At 39.9% G+C, this 17,432-nt stretch overlaps 1 protein-coding gene across 8 annotated transcripts in view; it reads left to right on the top strand.

The window, feature by feature from the left end:
- Positions 1-17,432, top strand: part of DCDC1 (doublecortin domain containing 1) — a 443,558-nt gene that overhangs the window by 250,525 nt on the left and 175,601 nt on the right. For all 8 annotated transcript variants that reach the window (XM_070626537.1, XM_070626535.1, XM_070626540.1 and 5 more), the window contains 2 exons: positions 340-458; positions 13,948-14,008. In XM_070626537.1, coding sequence (XP_070482638.1) covers positions 340-458; positions 13,948-14,008 — 180 coding nt within the window. The remainder of the gene's footprint in view (positions 1-339; positions 459-13,947; positions 14,009-17,432) is intronic.

The raw sequence follows: 17,432 nt of genomic DNA, 5'->3' as shown, positions 1-17,432 counted from the left end.
GTTTCCAGTCAGCTCCGTAGTTGTAACTGTAACAAGTGACTTGTGATGGACCCAAATAGCTGCACTGTGAAATATGCACAGAAAAAAAGGGCAAATGAAGATATCAAGGTTTGCTTTATTTTGCGCTGAACTGTGAAATGCCACCCTTGTCAGACAGGAGCTCACTGGCTCTGAGCAGGGCTCGTGCCTGCTAAGTTGAGGGTAGTGTTTCACTTTCGGCAACTGTTAATATCCGGGGTTATCCAGGCATAATGACCTCACTATTTGTGACGCATTGTTGAATTTTCTGGTTCTTTTAACTTATTTAGACCTTTCTCCCCCCTCTCTGTTTGTGGGAAGACTGGAATGATCCTGAGCCGAGCAGTAACTCAGGGCTGCCTGGCTGTTGGTTGTCCGATCAGAGTCAAGGCCGCTGACGGAGCGTCGCTAGATGGACATAAATTAATCCTACAGAAAAGGTAACGCTTACGAGCTGGTTAGCTCAGAACAATACATGGTAATTTCAAGATCTCCGAGCCATCAAATCATGATGCCTTCTGGCTGAGATGAAATGTTCGTTAGGTGTTTAAATTTGTGTTCATAATATCAATATTAATTTTTATAATCTAAAATAAGCTTGAAAATATATGCCGCTTAGCTTGGTAGCATTTCTGAGATATTTTTAAAAGTAAAAAGTCGGCCTTCATGTGTCCCTGTGTTGTAGACGAGCTGCTGCTTTAATCTATACTTATCAGAACTCTTCTTTATTTCCATTTTGATTGCTAATTTAAAAATTTAATGTTCTGTGCATATTCCTAACCTTTTCCCCATCTTCTAAATATGAAATATTGAACTGTGAAAGAAAAATCAAAAAATTACTGGCTTGTAAGGCACTAAAAAGTGTACTTCTTGTGTGTTTTTTCTGACTTGGGAAGATAAAATTGAAATTAAAAAGTAAATTAAAAAAATTCAGCACTGGGGAAGAAAGTTGATTTCTCTTCAATAGTCTGGAAATATTTTTGCCTAGATGCTTTCTTTTTCTCACTCATTTATCTTCTGCTTTCACCTAGTGTTGACAAAAACAAGTTCTGCTCTCCTTCAGGACTTAGAGAGCTCTTAGGCAACTGTCGGCTGGATAGGCAGCTAGGACGTGCGTAAGGCTGACACCAGGACTAGAGCACCTGGGCAGCAGAGAAGGCAGCCCAGCTGCAAATACAGAAGGGAAGTTTTCTGTAACATGCAAAACAGATTGTCCAACAGGAATCAGAATATCACTTCATGGTTAAGACCATGTTCTACAGAGTCAGATTTCCGGGTGTAAATACTGGCTGTACCTCCTACTCTAACAAAAAAAATGTTATGAGCCAGACACTATTCTAATTTCTTTATGTTGTAGTATCACATTTAACCCTTACAACAACCTGATAAGGTGTGTATCATTATTATTTTTACATGTAAGGAAATTGAGGTGCAGAGAAGTCAATCAGTTACTCAAAGTCATACCTACTAAGTGGTTAGGCGGGAATGCAGACCCAAGCAGTCAGATTCTGTAACTCACTCTTAGCCACAAAGCTACACTGCCTGTAGGTCAAAATCCAGACAGTTGCCATTGAGTGCCAAGTGTGGTAGCAGATATCTCAGGGCATGAGTAGGGTGCATTAATTGAGAAGCCCAGGCAGAAGGGAGAGGGAGCCAGTAGCTTGGCAGCCTGCAAACTGGCCAGTGCTAGTAGGGTCTCAAATACGTAGATCCCAAGGAAGGGCAAACAAACCCAAAGGAAGTCCCAGTTTGATGTGGTGCTGTATGTGGAGTGGGTAGCAAGGTTTCTAGAGCAGAATCAGTGCTGTAAACTGGAGACATGTCAAGAATCAGTTTGCAGTGATAATGACAAGGCCAAATCATGGAACATGGAGCCAGAGATGCTTCAGCTCATTGAGTCCATGGTTCTAGCAAAGAGAAAAACCCATCGATTATAAGTGACCCAGATATGACACAGATCATAGACTTCATAGATGGGATATTAAAACAGTTACTGTAACTGTGTTCCATGTATTGGAGAAGCTAGAGGAAAGATTGAACATATTAAGTGGAGGCATGGAAGACATAAAAAGACTCAAATCAAATGTCTAGAAATGAAAGCTGCAATGTATGGAATGAAAACTATGCTTAATGTGACTAATGGCAGATTAGACATTGTGGAAGAAAATATTAGTGAACTTGAAGAGATAGCAATAGAAATGAATCACAATGAAAACAGGAGAGAAAAATATTGAAAACAAAATGGACAGAGCATCAAAGAGATGTGAGAAACTTCATATAGCCTAATCACTGAGTAATTAGAGGCTCTGAAGGGAAGAAGCTGGGAAAAGAAAAATGTTGGAAGAAATGATGTCTGAAAAGTTTCCAAATTTTGTGAGAACTATAACCCACAGATCTAAGAAGTTCAACAAATTCCAAGCACAAGAAATGTGAAGAAATGAAACCAAAGAAAATCATAATAAAGTAGCTTAAAATTGGTGATAAAGAGAAAATCTTAAAAGCAGACAAAGGGAAAAGACATAGTATGTGTAAGAGGGACAAAGAGAGGACTGACGGCAGATTTCTTGTTGGCAATAATGCAAGTGAAAAGGCAGTGGGCGAGCATCTCACAAACTGGAAGAATTTATCACCACCAAACCAGACCTGCACAGCAATGTTAGAGGAAGCCCTTTAAGTAGCAGATCCATCTATATGCTAACCTTCAAAAAACCTGCTTTAAATATGTAAGACACAAACAGGTTGAAAGTAAATGCATGGAAAATGTATGCAATGATGAAACTGATCCAAAGAAGGCTAGAATAGCTAAATGAATATCATTTGTTCCTGGTAATATTCTTTGCACTGAAGCCTACTTTCCCAATGAAAATATCTTTGGAATATTAAGGCATGATGATTAAGAGGTTAATTCATCAAGAAGACCTAACAATCCTGTACATTTGTTCACTTCATAACCCAGCTTCAAAATACATGAAGTGAGAGCTGATAGAACTGCAAGGAGAAAGAGAAAAATCTACAGCTGTCGTCAGCAGTAACAATGCGCTGTTTCAATAATTAATAGGACAAGTGGAAACAATCTGTAAGGAAACAGAAGACTAGAACAACACCATCGACTGACTAACTGATATTTTCAGAGTAATGCACCCAACAGCAGCAAAAGACATATTCATTTCAAGTGCACAGAGTATTAACCAAAATACACTATATTCTGGCTATAAAACAGTCTCAAAATACTTAGCAGAATTTAAGTATTATAAAGTATGTTCTCTGACCATAATGGAGGTAAATTAGAAATCAACAGCAGAAAGCTTTCTGGAAAACCCCTAAATATATGGACACTAAGTAACACATTTCTAAATAACCCGTGGATCAAAGAAGAAAATCCAAATGGAAATTAGCAAGTATTTTGAACTGAATGAAAATGAAAACACAACATATTAAAATTTGTAGGATGCTCCTAAAGAAGTTCCCAGGAACTGTTCAGGAAATAAATAAAGCAAGAGGACAAATGAAAGAGGTGATATCACACAGTTACTAAAGGGATAGTAAAGTAATCTTTTGAACAACTATGTGCCAATAAATTTGTCAACTTAGATGATAAGGACCAATTCCTTAAAAGGCACAAACTACTAATGTCTACTCAAGAATAAATAGGTAACCTAAATAGTCCTATATCTCTTACAGAGATTGAATTTTTAGTTGAAAACCTCCCCACAAAGAAAACTCCAGGCCCAGATGGTTTCACTAGCCTCTGGGGAATTCTTCCAAATATTTTAGGAAAAAATAATACCAGTTCTACACATTCTCATCCAGAAAATAGAAAAGGGAATACTTTCCAATTCATTCTCTGAGGACAGCTTTACTTTGATAACAAAAACCAGACAGACACAACAGGAAGAGAAATCACAGACTGATATTCCTCATGGACGTAAATGCAAAAGGCTCTCAACTAAATTTTAGCCAACTGAATAGAACGATGTATGAAAAAGCTAGGGGCTGGCCCAGTGGCGCAGCGGTTAAGTGCACATGTTCCACTTTGGCGGCCTGGGGTTCGCCAGTTTGGATCCTGCATGCGGACGTGGCACTGCTTGGCAAGCCATGCTGTGGTAGGTGTCCTGCATATAGAGTGGAGGAAGATGGGCACGGATGTTAGCTCCGGGCCAGTCTTCTTCAGCAAAAGGAGGAGGATTGGCAGATGTTAGCTCAGGGCTAATCTTCCTCAAAAAACAAAAAAAGAAGATAATATATTATGACCAACTCGAGTTTATTCCAACAAAGCAAAGTTCGTTTAACATTTGAAAATCAATCAGTATGAGTCACCATATTGGCAGAATAAAAAGGAAAAATGATAGGAACATAAAAATAGATATAGGAAAGCATTTAACAAAAGTCAACATCCATTCCTAATACAGCTCTCAGAAAGTTGAACACAAGGGAATTTTGTCAATATGGCAAAGGGCATCTATGAAAAACCTACAGGTAACATCATATTTGGTGATGAAAGACTGAATACTTCCTGCCTAAGGTCAGGAACAAGGCAAGGTTGTCCACTCTCACCATTCCTGTTCAGCATGCATGGAAACTTTTAGCCAGTGTAACAAGAAAAGGAAAAGAAATAAAAGTCATCTAGATAGGAATTGAAGAAGTAAAACTGTCTGTATTTTCAGATGATGTGATTGTCTATGTAGAAAATTCTATGAAATCAACAAAAAGTCTCTAGAACTAATAAATGAGTTTAGCAAGTCTTAGGGTTTGAGCTCAATATACATATATTAATGATGTTTCTATATACTTACGACAAACAATTGGGAATTGAAATTGAAAAATACCATTTACAATAACATCAATAGTATGAAATACTTAAGAATAAATCAGACAAAATATGTGCAAGACTTGTGACTGAAAACTATAAAACATTGCTGAGTGAAATAAAGAAGACCTAAATAAGTGCAGAGGTGCACCGTGTTCATGGATTGGAAGACTCAACATCATCATGATGTCCACTGCTCTCAAAGTGATCTGTAGGGTTAGTGCAATCTCAGTCAAAACCCCAGCAAGCTTCTCATAAAAACTATCAAACTGATTTTAAAATTCGCATAGAAATGCAAAGGACCTAAAATAGTCAAAACAACTGAAAAAGAAGAACAAAGTCGGCAGACCTTTTTACCTGACCTCAAGACTTATTATAAAACTACAATAATAAAAACAATGTGTTGGGGCTGGCCCAGTGGCGTAGCAGTTAAGTTCACACGCTCTGCTTAGGCAGCCTGGGCTTCGATTTCTTAAATGTGACGACAAAAAAAACATGATCCACAAAAATGTAAATTGACAAATTGGACCTCATTGAATTAAGAATTGCTGCTCTTTGAAAGAAATTGTCAAGAGAATGAAGAGACAAGCTTCATCCAAGGGGAAACTTTGCAAATAATGTATATTTGCAAAATGCACACATACAACTCAAGAAATGATGGGCAGATAAATTATTTGGACCAATACTTTAACAAGGAAGATATACAATGGGCATATGAAAAGATCAACATCGTTAGTCATTAGGGGAATGTGAATAAACCCACAATGAAGTGCCACTACACATGCAGTAGAATGTCTGATGTTTAAGAGACTGACCATACCAAGTGTTGGTGAGAATATAAAGCAACTGGAACTTTCATACACAAGGGTAGAAATATAAAGTGGTTCAGTCACTTTGGACAACAGTTGGTACATTCCTAAAATATTAAATGTGTATCTACCGTAGTACCCAGCCATTCCAGAAATTTGCTCCAGAGAAATGAAAGCTTTTGTTCTTATGAAGACTTGTACACAAATGTTCATAGCAGCTTTATTTCTAAAGCCAAAAGTAGAACCTGGAAACAATGCGAATGTCCATCTATAGGTGAAGAGACAGATAAATTATGGTGTATCTGTAACCATGGGCCCACCAGGACTAGTTCAACTGACCCCATCTCTTATCAACAGAGTGATTAAGAAATGCCCTTCAGAAAATCTGCAAAGTCTTGTAGCCAGAGCACATGCAAAAGAAGAAATCGTGACGTGAAATGACTGCAGAACCAAAGAACCTCCTCCCCATGGAACCCAAGGACTGGGACTCCACCGGAACTGGAAAGCTGGACTCTTATCAGAAGCGAACGGTCCCTCATTCAGGAAGATCCAGTGTTAAAATTCCTTCCCACCTCATCAGAAATGTTTAGAACCCCATCATAAAAGTTCAGAACCTCCTCGTACATGTTTAGAACCCTGTCATAAATGTTTAAAACCTTCCCATAAATGCTTGAAGCCCATCAATCAAAACCTGCCCCACCAGCATCTCCATGCACCAGCCTGCTCTCCCTAACCTCCTGAACTTCGCCCCAAGTCCTGAACGGGGAGACAGATCTGAGGGCACACACCCCCGTCTCCCTGCAGATTGATCTCATGGAATAAAGCTGATCTCTCTTCCCAAAGGCTGATGCCATAATTAATTGGCTTGTTTATGCACATTGAACAGAGAACCCCAATTTTGTACAGTAACATGTCTATATGATAAAATATTACCCAGCAAGAAAAAGGAATAAACTCTTGAAGCACACAACGATCTGGATGAATCTCAAGGTAGTTATATTGAGAAGAAAGAGCAAAACAAAAAGAGTATACATTGTTTGATTCCATTTAAATAAAACTTTAGAAAATTCTAACTAATCTAGAGTGATGCAAAGCAGGTCAGTGTTTGCTGGAGAAAGGAAGATGTGGAAGGATAGGAAGGAGGGACATCAAAGAGGCACAAAGAAATTTGGGGTGATTTTGGTGTGATGGATATGGATATGTTCATTATCTTGATTGTCGTGATGCTTTCACAAGTGTATGCATGTTTCAAAACTTATCAAATTTTGCGCTCTAAATATGTACCTGTCAGTTGTTCAATATTTTATAATGTTGTATGGAATTATTTTTCAATGAGCTGTTTTTAAAAAATACTAAAAAACAAACTACGAACAAAAGCAAACAAAATCAAAAGGATGGGTAAGGAATGACTAAGTGCTACTTTAGAGGGAAGAGGTGAGGGAGGGCTCTCGGTGGGAGAGCTGACCTATGGCCACGGTCACAATGGGAGGTGTTTGCAAAGGTGGTATATAGCTTAATGAGCATGCTCCTCATGCCCAGGGCTCTCCCTGTGCTGACTGGATCCTGAAGCGTGTGCTGCTCCGGTCTCAGCCCACTGAGGTTTACTTCCTCGATGCCCAAATCTCCAAACTCAATGTCCTTGCTGCCCTTGGAGAAGAGAGCTGGGGCAAGGAAACAGATGACAATTTTAAAAAACTGCAGTAAGTTTAATTTGAAAAATCTCTGCAAGAAAAGATTTGATTTCTTTTAGAAAGGAAGGAAAGAGGAGAGAGAGGGGCCGAAGCAGAAAGGGAGAGGATCCCATGCACATGAGGACTGTTTACCTTTGTATTGGTACAACTTGCTTTACCCGAGAAACAAAATCCACTGCAAGGCAGAGGCAAAAGAGCGGAAAATTTGGAAACTAGAGGTTTTCACTAACTGCAAAGCTATGTTTCATCTTTTAGAAAGTAGTAAGGACCAAGAGTTTTAAAGCTTCCCTCACCTCTGGGTATATACTCTCAAATATGTGTATCTTTTCCAGAGCATCTGAAGTGCCTGTGCAACTTATTGTTGTTTTAAACACAACCGTACTTCATTATAAATAACAAATATCCCCGTGTAACAGCAACTTCTAGAGAAATGTTTCTTTCTAAGCAGGATGATATGATTTTAACGAAAGCTATGAATCAAGACATAACCTTTTATATGCTAAAAATAGCAGAACTACCACTTAAAGTAACAACCTGACAACTCACGAAGAATGTTGTAAACATATCATGCCTCATTAGTTCAGTTATGTCTCACTTGGTGTCACTCTTCTCATTCTCACTCAATATGGCAAGTGCTTGCACAGATTCTTTTAAATATTTTTTCTGTGATGTGCATCTGACCATGAATGGATGAAAGCAAACCAACGATGTCATTACCAAGTGATCTGAAAATCATAAAAATTATAAAAATCATAAACCTCGAAGTCAGAGATGCTTCTTTCCAAAAGATATCTTGGACATCTTAGCGCAAACCAGTTGAATCAAAGATTTTTTTTTCAGGCCTCCATTTAATCTTGGTTTTGCTTCAGTTTTAAAGAATGTGGCTATACGGGATCTGGCCTTTGGTGTTAAATTCATAAACAATTTAAAGCAACACATACACACACACATATGCAAACATCCACATACAGAGGTTAGATTATAGAGACTAAAAACTGGAGACCCATAGATTTTGTTTGGCCTGCACATTATTATAATTTTTTTGAATTGGTTGTGTGCCTATAGAAATAGGGAAATTTCACACAAAAATTACATATTTCTAGCTTTTCTTGAAAATAATCAGAAGAATGGGCAGCACTGGACCTTCATTCTCTCATGATACCAATCATGCAGGAAGTAATTCCCCCTTTGAATGAAAAATATACCCTTCAGATGGAACATGTACCCTTCCAGTAGAATATGTACCCTTCAGACAAAATATATACCCTTCAGACGGAACATGTACCCTTCCGGTGGAACATGTACCTTTCGGATGGAACATGTACCCTTCAGATGGAAATATATACCCTATAAATGTAACACGTACCCTTCAAATGGAACATGTATCTTTCAGACAGAACATATACCCTTTATATGGAACATATACCCTTTAGATGGAACAAAACCCCTCAGATGGAACATATGCCCTTCAGATGGAACATGTACCCTTCAGATGGAACATGTACCCTTCAGATGGAACATATACCCTTCAGATGGAACGTGTACCCTTTAGATGGAACATGAACCCTTCTGGTGGAACATGTACTCTTCAGATGGAACATGTACCCTTCAGACAGAACATACACCCTTCAGATGGAACATATACCCTTCAGATGGAACATATACCCTTCTGGTGGAACATATACCCTTCAGATGGAACATATACCCTTAAAATGGAACACGTATCCTTCAGATGGAACATATACCCTCCAGTTTGCTCTGTCCTTCACCATTCCCAATTGCGGCCCTCATATTAACTCTAGCCTGTTTCATTCATTTCTATTATCTGCCTGGTAATCTTTACAGTCTTTCTTATTTAAATGTTAATATTTCAGTTATGGTTTTTTGCATCTACTTTTTTCCCCCCACTTAGGTCTTGCTGGAAATGGAGTGTTAACTGACCAACAATAATCTGGGCTAGGTTAAACTAACTCTGTTTTAAGGACACCATTAAATACAGCTAACAAGTGTAGCTGTGTAATGCTAGGTACAGAAGACAGAAAGACAGCTAGGTAAACAGACGGCACATCACCAGGTAATCAGATGGAAAATCATCTCCTTGGTCAAGGCTTGAAGTTTAGGAGGCTAAGAGTTAGATTAAAGCACAGTGACAGACTCTAACAAGTATGCAATGTCGAAAGGACTCTTTGCCGTGCATTGGACTTTTGAGCAATAGTCACATATACAGATAACACCATTAGAAATGTCAACATCTAATAGAAAATTGTCCACGTGTAATTTCATAGTGTGTGAATCGATGAATGAAACTTCTTATCTCTGTTCTCACTATATTAAGAATCAGGGAAGGGAAATCCCTTTTCTCCCATTCTCTACGTGGATCCTACTTTTGGTCCGGGTAGTGTTGGAAGACACCAGAGCCATTTGAGGTATCTGGGAAAATAGATTTGTAATTGTGAAGCGTGATGACAGTTCCCCTTACAGTAAACTGGGAAATGATGAGCGTTAGCCTATGAAATTTTCCCAAAACTGAACTGTGGCCATGAGCTGCCTTCTTGCCTCTCCCTCTGATAAACAGAATATATCAAAGAAAAAATATTTATCTAAATACACACACACACATGTTTTTTAGATTCCCAATAGGAATACTATCATGCATATGTATGCTCAATGAGATTACAATGAGCAAACTTCCCAGGGCAGATAGACCTGTTTCCTCACCTCTAACATGAGTTTCTGTGACTAGTCCTGGAAGTCATCGACTTTCAGAGAAGGAAGGAGTCGAAACAGCATCTACTTCAAACTTCTCTTTAATAGTGGTGGTGGTGGTGGTGGTGTTAATATTATTATTATAAGAAATTCCAACACCACTAAAGACTAGATGATCTACTAATGGTCATTTATCTGGTTAATGTCAGATCCAAGACCAGAACTCGGGTCTCTCGACCTGAGTCCAGCACGTGTCTTGCTATTTATGATCTTGATTCTTGGATGGAATATTGCTCCTCATTTTCTCCTCCTCCTCCCACTGTTGATGTTATTATTGCTATTTTTATTTTTATTTTTTTAGGGAGATTAGCCCTGAGCTAACATCTGCTGCCAACCCTCCTCATTTTTGCTGAGGAAGACTGGCCCTGAGCTAACATCTGTGCCCATCTTCCTCTACTTTATATGTGGGACGCCTACCACAGCATGGCTTGCCAAGCAGTGCCATGTCCGCACCAGGGATATGAACCGGTGAACTCAGGCCGCCGAAGTGGAACGTGTGAACTTAACTGCTGTGCCACCAGGCCAGCCCCATATTATTGCTATTTGTAAAGCTTGGTTTTTGTTTCTTTAAGAAATCTTTTTAGCTTGGTGCTTACTGACCAAGAGGAGGAACGTCTGTGACATCGTTCTCTAGATCAGTCCTGTATGAGCATCATTGCAGAGTAGACCTAAATTTACTTGCTTTACATGTAAAAAGTCTTGAAAAATAAACAAATGCAGTTTTGTTTGTAGAATTTTATTTTTTAAAGAAGTTATATTTTAGAATATCTTCTCTTCCTGCCTAATGTGAATACTACCTGAGAGATTTGTTTTTTTATAACTTTGGTAAAATTTAAAGTAAAATTTATAGATATAAGTAGACTTTCAATAGAAATACTACTGGTTTGCTCACAGGGCTTATAGATGATATAAAACTGCATATTGTTAGTAAAATTTCCTAGGCAAATATAGACTTGAACAGACTGAAGCTGTGATAAAATTTGAGAAATACTAGGAAATTTGTATTTCTTTTAGAATTTTTTCTTTACCAAGGTGTAATTTATTTTCTTTAGCCACTCACTAAGAAGATCTTTTAAATCCCCTAAACTGCCATATATTAAATTTAAGACATTTTTTATGGTGGCCTTATTATTAATTTTTTTTCCTCTTTTTTTTTTTTTTTGCTGAGGAAGAGTCACCCTGAGCTAACATCTGTTGCCAATCTTCCTCTTTTTGCTTGAGGAAGACTGGCCCTGAGCTAACATCTGTGCCCATCTTCCTCTATTCTGTGTGTGAGTCACTACCACAGCATGGCTGACGAGTGGTGTAGGTTGACGCCCGGGAACCAAACCTGGGCCGCCAGGGCAGAGTGCGCTGAACTTAACCACTAGGCCACAGGGCCGGCCCTCGTATTGTTAGTTTTTAAGGTGGTAATATTTGACATTTTATTCACGTGTTTGTGTATTCAAAGGTATCTTTAATCTCCCATCATCTGCCAGGCACTGTGAGCAGCTTTAAGGGCTCGTGTGGTCTCTGCCCTCACACAGTTGCCAGTTTGAGAGATAGCTCTTGTATTATTCTTGGAAATAGATGCTACAAATTCAGAAAATCAAAACTGAAATTGACATAATTTACGTTTGTGTAATCACATCCTCAAGCCAACACTATAATCCAATTAAAAGACAAAATTCTGAATTTTGCAGAGTTTGACGGCTGGCATCAGTATGTTAATTACCGACTATAGATGTCATACACTTTGAAAAATTCTCATTTTCCGTATTATTTATCTTGAAGAAATATGCTTACAATAATTTATGCAACAGGAGGAATTGCCTGTAAGCAATGAAGTTGCAGTGAGTTATAGCCCTTACACATTAAAATGATCTAAATTTTATCACAAGCCAGCACATTTCCCTCACAGCATCACAGCAATCGCTCGCTCTTTATTTTTAAAGGGAGTGCAGTTGTAAGCTTGAGACTGACAGCCTTAAAGACCAGCAATGTTGTTTTTGTTATTTCTTCGTTCAGTAGCTGACATAAGAGCTTTTTCAGTACCTCAGGAGAATTTGCAATAGTACAAAACTATTTAGTGATTATATTAACACAATGGAATAAAAATCATTTATGTTCATATCAAAGTGTTTTAAGTCACTAAGGTTCTGTGTCAAATTATAATCAGTGAGACTAAAATATTCATTCTACTTTTAATCTTCAAGTTACACAAAATAATTTGTGTTATAGTTTTCCAACCTAATTGAGAAGATGTTGGGCTGACAGTCAGACACTCTGGGCTCTGGCACCTACCTGGAAACCATGTAGCTCTGTGGTTCTGACCAGCTCACTTCATCTCTCTTGTTTTGCTTTGTTCGTCTGTAAAGTGGGGACCAGACCAGGATAGGCCCTCAGCTCCCTCAAATTCTCAGTCTATGTGGTGTCGCCGTGGATAATGGATGTTATTATTATAATAATCATAAATGTTAGTTCTGGACCCCAAGTCAAAATTTTTAAAAAGCTTCTGTTTTCCTTTATTAATTACAAAATAAAAAGATCTCTGTAAAGACCACCCCACCCTTCCAGTGCTACATCGAGCAGCAGTTACACTGTATAAAGCCTGAGAATGGGATTCTTAGCTTAGGGTTCAGTCATACTTTGGAAGACATTTCATAGAAAATTTTACATAGGTGTTAGGACCCTTTGTATTTTCTCACATCTCTGCTCCCCTTTCCTCCATCCTAATTTCATTTTCTGCTAATAGTGTCATGTTCCTCTTTACCCATTTTTGACGTCTGAGACTTATTCTTGCCTGCTCTCTCTAACCCCTACCCCATTTGTTCAATCATCAGATCAGTCCTCCTTTTAGAATATTTAAGTATCTGGTCCTTCCTTTCTCCTCTGCTCTCATCACTTTAGTTCACTGTTTTCCAAAGTCTGATCCATGGACCACACACATTCCAAATTCCCCAGAGTTCTTACAAGTGGAATCACTTGCAATAACTGTTAAGGTAGATTTCTGGAGGTCCAGACCTTCAGAATCACAATCTCTGAGGACGGGGCCTGGAGACTGACAGTATTGCCAAGCACCCATTTCAGCATGCCCAAGAACTCCTCTCCTTTTCTCATGCAAACTGAACGTGGGTGAAAGGCTAGCGTGTGCTGGACCAGTTTGGACTGCTGCCTCCTGCTCTGCCCAGACTGCAGTGCCTTGCTTGGGGAATAGAGCATGACCTGACCCCTCTTCTCTACCATCGATGTTTCTGTCAAAACTCAGAGGCAGTAGGGAAAGTCGTGTTTAACATCCCATTACACTTAATTTAATTCATTTTGTCTTACCTTTGTAAGGTTTCTAAATATTAATGAATACATGATTAGTTAATTTAGGCATGATTAGCTTCATCACATTTTAGTGTTTCTTTCTTATTCAGACTTACCTCAGAAAATCTGATATTCCTTAATAAAATTCTCTGGTCTTTTCGAAACAGGTGCCTGAGGTTCCTAATTTTTCCATGGCATCTTTTCCATCCCATCCTCTTCATCCTTATACTTAATTAAGTCCCTTTCTTTCTGTCTTGCAGAGGATCTTTCTGGGGAGAGAAATTTCTGTAATATTCTTATTGATCCTATTTATTCTCTAAAACTCTTAATCACGTTGCCGTTGGTAGCACGCACACACACCACACCACTTTGGGTACCAAAGAAACTGGTTGTCTTAGGGAAGGCTTTCGCTACTGAGGAAGCGGTGATGATGGTAGCATCCTTGGTGGAGGCTGGGCAGTCGTCCTTCTAGGCTATGTGGAAAATGATCATTTTATGTGAAACCTACACGATGTTTCAGGCTAGAGAAAAGTTGTCAATCATTAAATTACATTTTTTGTTACAGAGATAAAGGAAATGATGCTCAGAAGTGGGTGTTTGGAACTGACGGCTGCATTTATTCTAAGGTAAGGACTTTATAAGCACCAGCTTTTATTCCTACATTTTTTGGTTCCCAGATACTTATAAAATATGCTATTGTTGAGAGCGAGAAATCATTTTTCTGCACAAATGATTTCACTCTGTGCCCAGAAGTTTAGAATTTAACTTGTCAATACTTTCCTTTGAGATTTTATTTTACTTTAAAACACAAATTTTCCAAAGCCAAAAATAATTTTCTCCGTTCATTATTATGATACAACCCAGCATTTCAGGACATCAGTTTTCTTTCTTTCCCTTTTTTTTTTTTGAGGAAGATTAGCCCCGAGCTAACATCCGTGCCCATCTTCCTCTACTTTATATGTGAGATGCCTGCCACAGCTTGCCTTGATAAGCCGTTTGTAGGTCCACGCCTGGGATCTGAACCGGTGAACCCCGGGCCGCCAAAGCAAAGCATGTGAACTTAACTGCTATGCCACTGGACTGGCCCCCTTTTCTTTCTTTTTTAAAAAAATTTAATTTAATTTACTTGTTTTATTGAGATATCATTGACATATAACGTTGTGTAAGTTGAAGGCACATAGAATGTGATTTGATACATTCATTTATTGCAATGTGATTACCAGCACAGCGTTAGCTAACACCTCTATCGTATCACATAATCACCATTCCTTTTTTGCGGTGAGAATAATTAAGATCTAGTCACTTAGCAATTTTGAAGTTTGTAATACAGTTTTGTTGACTGTAATCACCATGCTGTGCATTAGAGCTCCAGAACTTGTTGACGTACTAGTTTTCAGATTTGTACCCTTAGACAACATCTCCCATATGCACACACACAGTGGAACATTGTATCATGTCTTCTTTGTCCATTCCTCCATCGGTGGACACACCTGGGTTATTTCCACATCTTGGCTACTGTGGGTGTTGCTGCACTGACCGTGGGAGCACAGATGTCTCCTCAGTACCTGTGTTAGTCTTCTTAGGAGATTGTCACCTTGGAAAACTGATGGTCTCTACTAAAATTGAACATGTCTATATAGCCCAGTGATTCCCCTACTACGTATCTTGAAGAGAAGATACTTGCTGAGTGTTAGCAGCATAACAGCACTATTTGTAGTTGCCTCAGTGGGAGGTTACTTAGGTCTCGTCAGCAGTAGATGGGCACATAGATTATGGGGTATACACTCAATGGAATACTGTCCAACAGAGTGGGGAAACTGCAAAGTGCCAGACACTAAATATTCTGGGCTTTGTGAGCCATATGATCTGTATCCTGACTTCTCTACCCTGCCTTAGTTGCAATATGTAATGACAATATGTAATTGAATGGTGTGGCTGTTTCAATAAACTTTATTTTAAGAAAAGCAGTAGCGAGTGGTTGGCCAGATTCGGCACATGGTGGTATCGCAGTGCCAATAAACATCTCAACGTGTGCAGATCTCACAAACGTAATAATGAACAGAGACCTCAGAGGCAGGAGAATGCACACTGGATTTAGGGTCTGGGGCCAGGCTAATGACAGACCGGTTGCGTGGCCGTCAGGGCAGTGGCTACAGCTGACGGGGCCCTGTGACTGCACGGGGCCGTGAGGAGCCCTTCAGGGGTGCGTACTACTCCCTTCTTGACCCAGGGCTGGCTGGATGGTGCTCACTGTGTGGAGATGGGTTGGATCGTACACTTGTGGTTCATGCACTCTTCTGTATGAGTATTGTGTTCATGTAAAAAGTAAACTTCAATAAAATGAGGAGATTAGCCTTGAGTTCTCAAGATTTCCTTCCTGTTCTGTGATTCCTTGTCTAGAGGGAAGGTTAATCAACATCAGTATTTCAGAAAGACAAAAATTTGATTCATCACATGATGTCTGTTAGTGTTCGCCTCAGAATGCCACCATCATGGTCTCAGAAATGCTAAGTCAGATGAATGAGACTGGAGACACAGTGTGTTATTTCCCACACCTGCTGTGACAATAAATGGGGTGGCTTGAAACATCAGCACTTTATTATCTCCCGGCGCTGGGGGCTGGGAGGTTGGAATCAAGGTGTCGGCAGCGCTCTGCCCCATCTGGATCCCGGGGGAGGATGCGCCCTTGCCTCTTCCTTCTCTGCTAGTCTCGGGCGTTCCTTGGCTTGTGGCAGCATCGCTGCAGTCTCTGGCTCCATCTGTACACGGCTGTCTCCCTCTGAGTCTGAGGCTTCGCCAGATGTTCTCCTCTCGGTACGGCTGTGTCCGTGTTTCCCTCTTCTTATAGGGACACCAGTCATGTTGGATCAGGGCCCACCCTAAGGAGCGATTGTTAATTTGATTACGTCTACAGAGACTTTATTTCCACATGAGGTCATATTCACAGGTACCAGGGCTTAGGACTTCGACATCCCTTTCTGGGGACACAATTCAATCTAAAGTACATAGCGTGTGAGTTATCAGTTTATTCCCTCGGTTCCAGATCTGCCATTCATTGCTTGGCCCTGCCTTGGGTGGCTGCACAGCGGGGCACTGCCAGTAGGGCGCATTCTTGTGAATCTTTCCTAGAGCATATTCCTCTTTGGGTGGCTTTTTAGTGGTGTCACTGACCAGGTTCCTCGCTGTGGACGGCTTCCCCCGGTGCTCCAAAGGCACATTTGTGGTGAGTCCTTTTAGGGCCCTGCCTCAGGGCCTTCTTTGACTTCCGGTGAGCCAGGGCTGTGCCTCTTAGAGTCTGGATCTCAGCCTTGGGTCAGGCCTTTGCCCTGGGCGTTGCCTCTCAGGCCCAGGAGGAGCGTCTGTTCCCTGTAGCTGCTAGTCCTTTGTTCCTTGGTGTTCTCGCTAACTCTTACTGGCCCATTTCCTGCCACTCTAGTCATCTGTCACCAGCTGCTTACACTAAACTTTTCCTGTTCAAAGTACTATGTGGTTTCTCTCTGACTAGTAAACGTGGTACCTTGATGTCTCTAGTGTTCTAGAATTACATAGTTGAGCTGTTATTCCGTGACAACCTGCACCATTGTAGCTATTTAGAGAGTTTGATACAATTTCAAATTTAAAATTAACATATTAGCATTTCCCTACGTACGTATTTTTTGGCACACTGGCTAAAATTCGACCCCATTCACTAACTCAACTAGGAAAACACTTTTAGCTCTGTTGCTAAGCAGGAAATTTGACATAGCCATCAAATGTCAAAGCATTTAAAAAATTACCTTTATCCAACTTCATTCTGAAATTCTCCCCAGCTTCCCCTCTGCCGTGTTTGACTCCACTGCATTCCTGAGCCAGGGCGAGGCTCTGGGTTGGTGGAACGGGAGTCACAGAAAGACCATAGCTTGTACATCTTGGTAAAAATAAAAAGTGGAATTTTGAGACTGTACCAAAATATCCCTCCAGCTTTTTGGCCTGTGCCTGCACATGGGGACTTCACCCGAGACATATCTGAGCAGAGCTGACTCCTGTCACACAAGAACGTAATTCTGTCTT

The sequence above is a fragment of the Equus przewalskii genome, chromosome 6 (genome assembly GCF_037783145.1).
Source record: "Equus przewalskii isolate Varuska chromosome 6, EquPr2, whole genome shotgun sequence".
NCBI lineage: Eukaryota > Metazoa > Chordata > Mammalia > Perissodactyla > Equidae > Equus > Equus przewalskii.
Note: the sequence above shows the minus strand (reverse complement) of the source record. Positions and strands in the feature narration are given on the sequence as shown.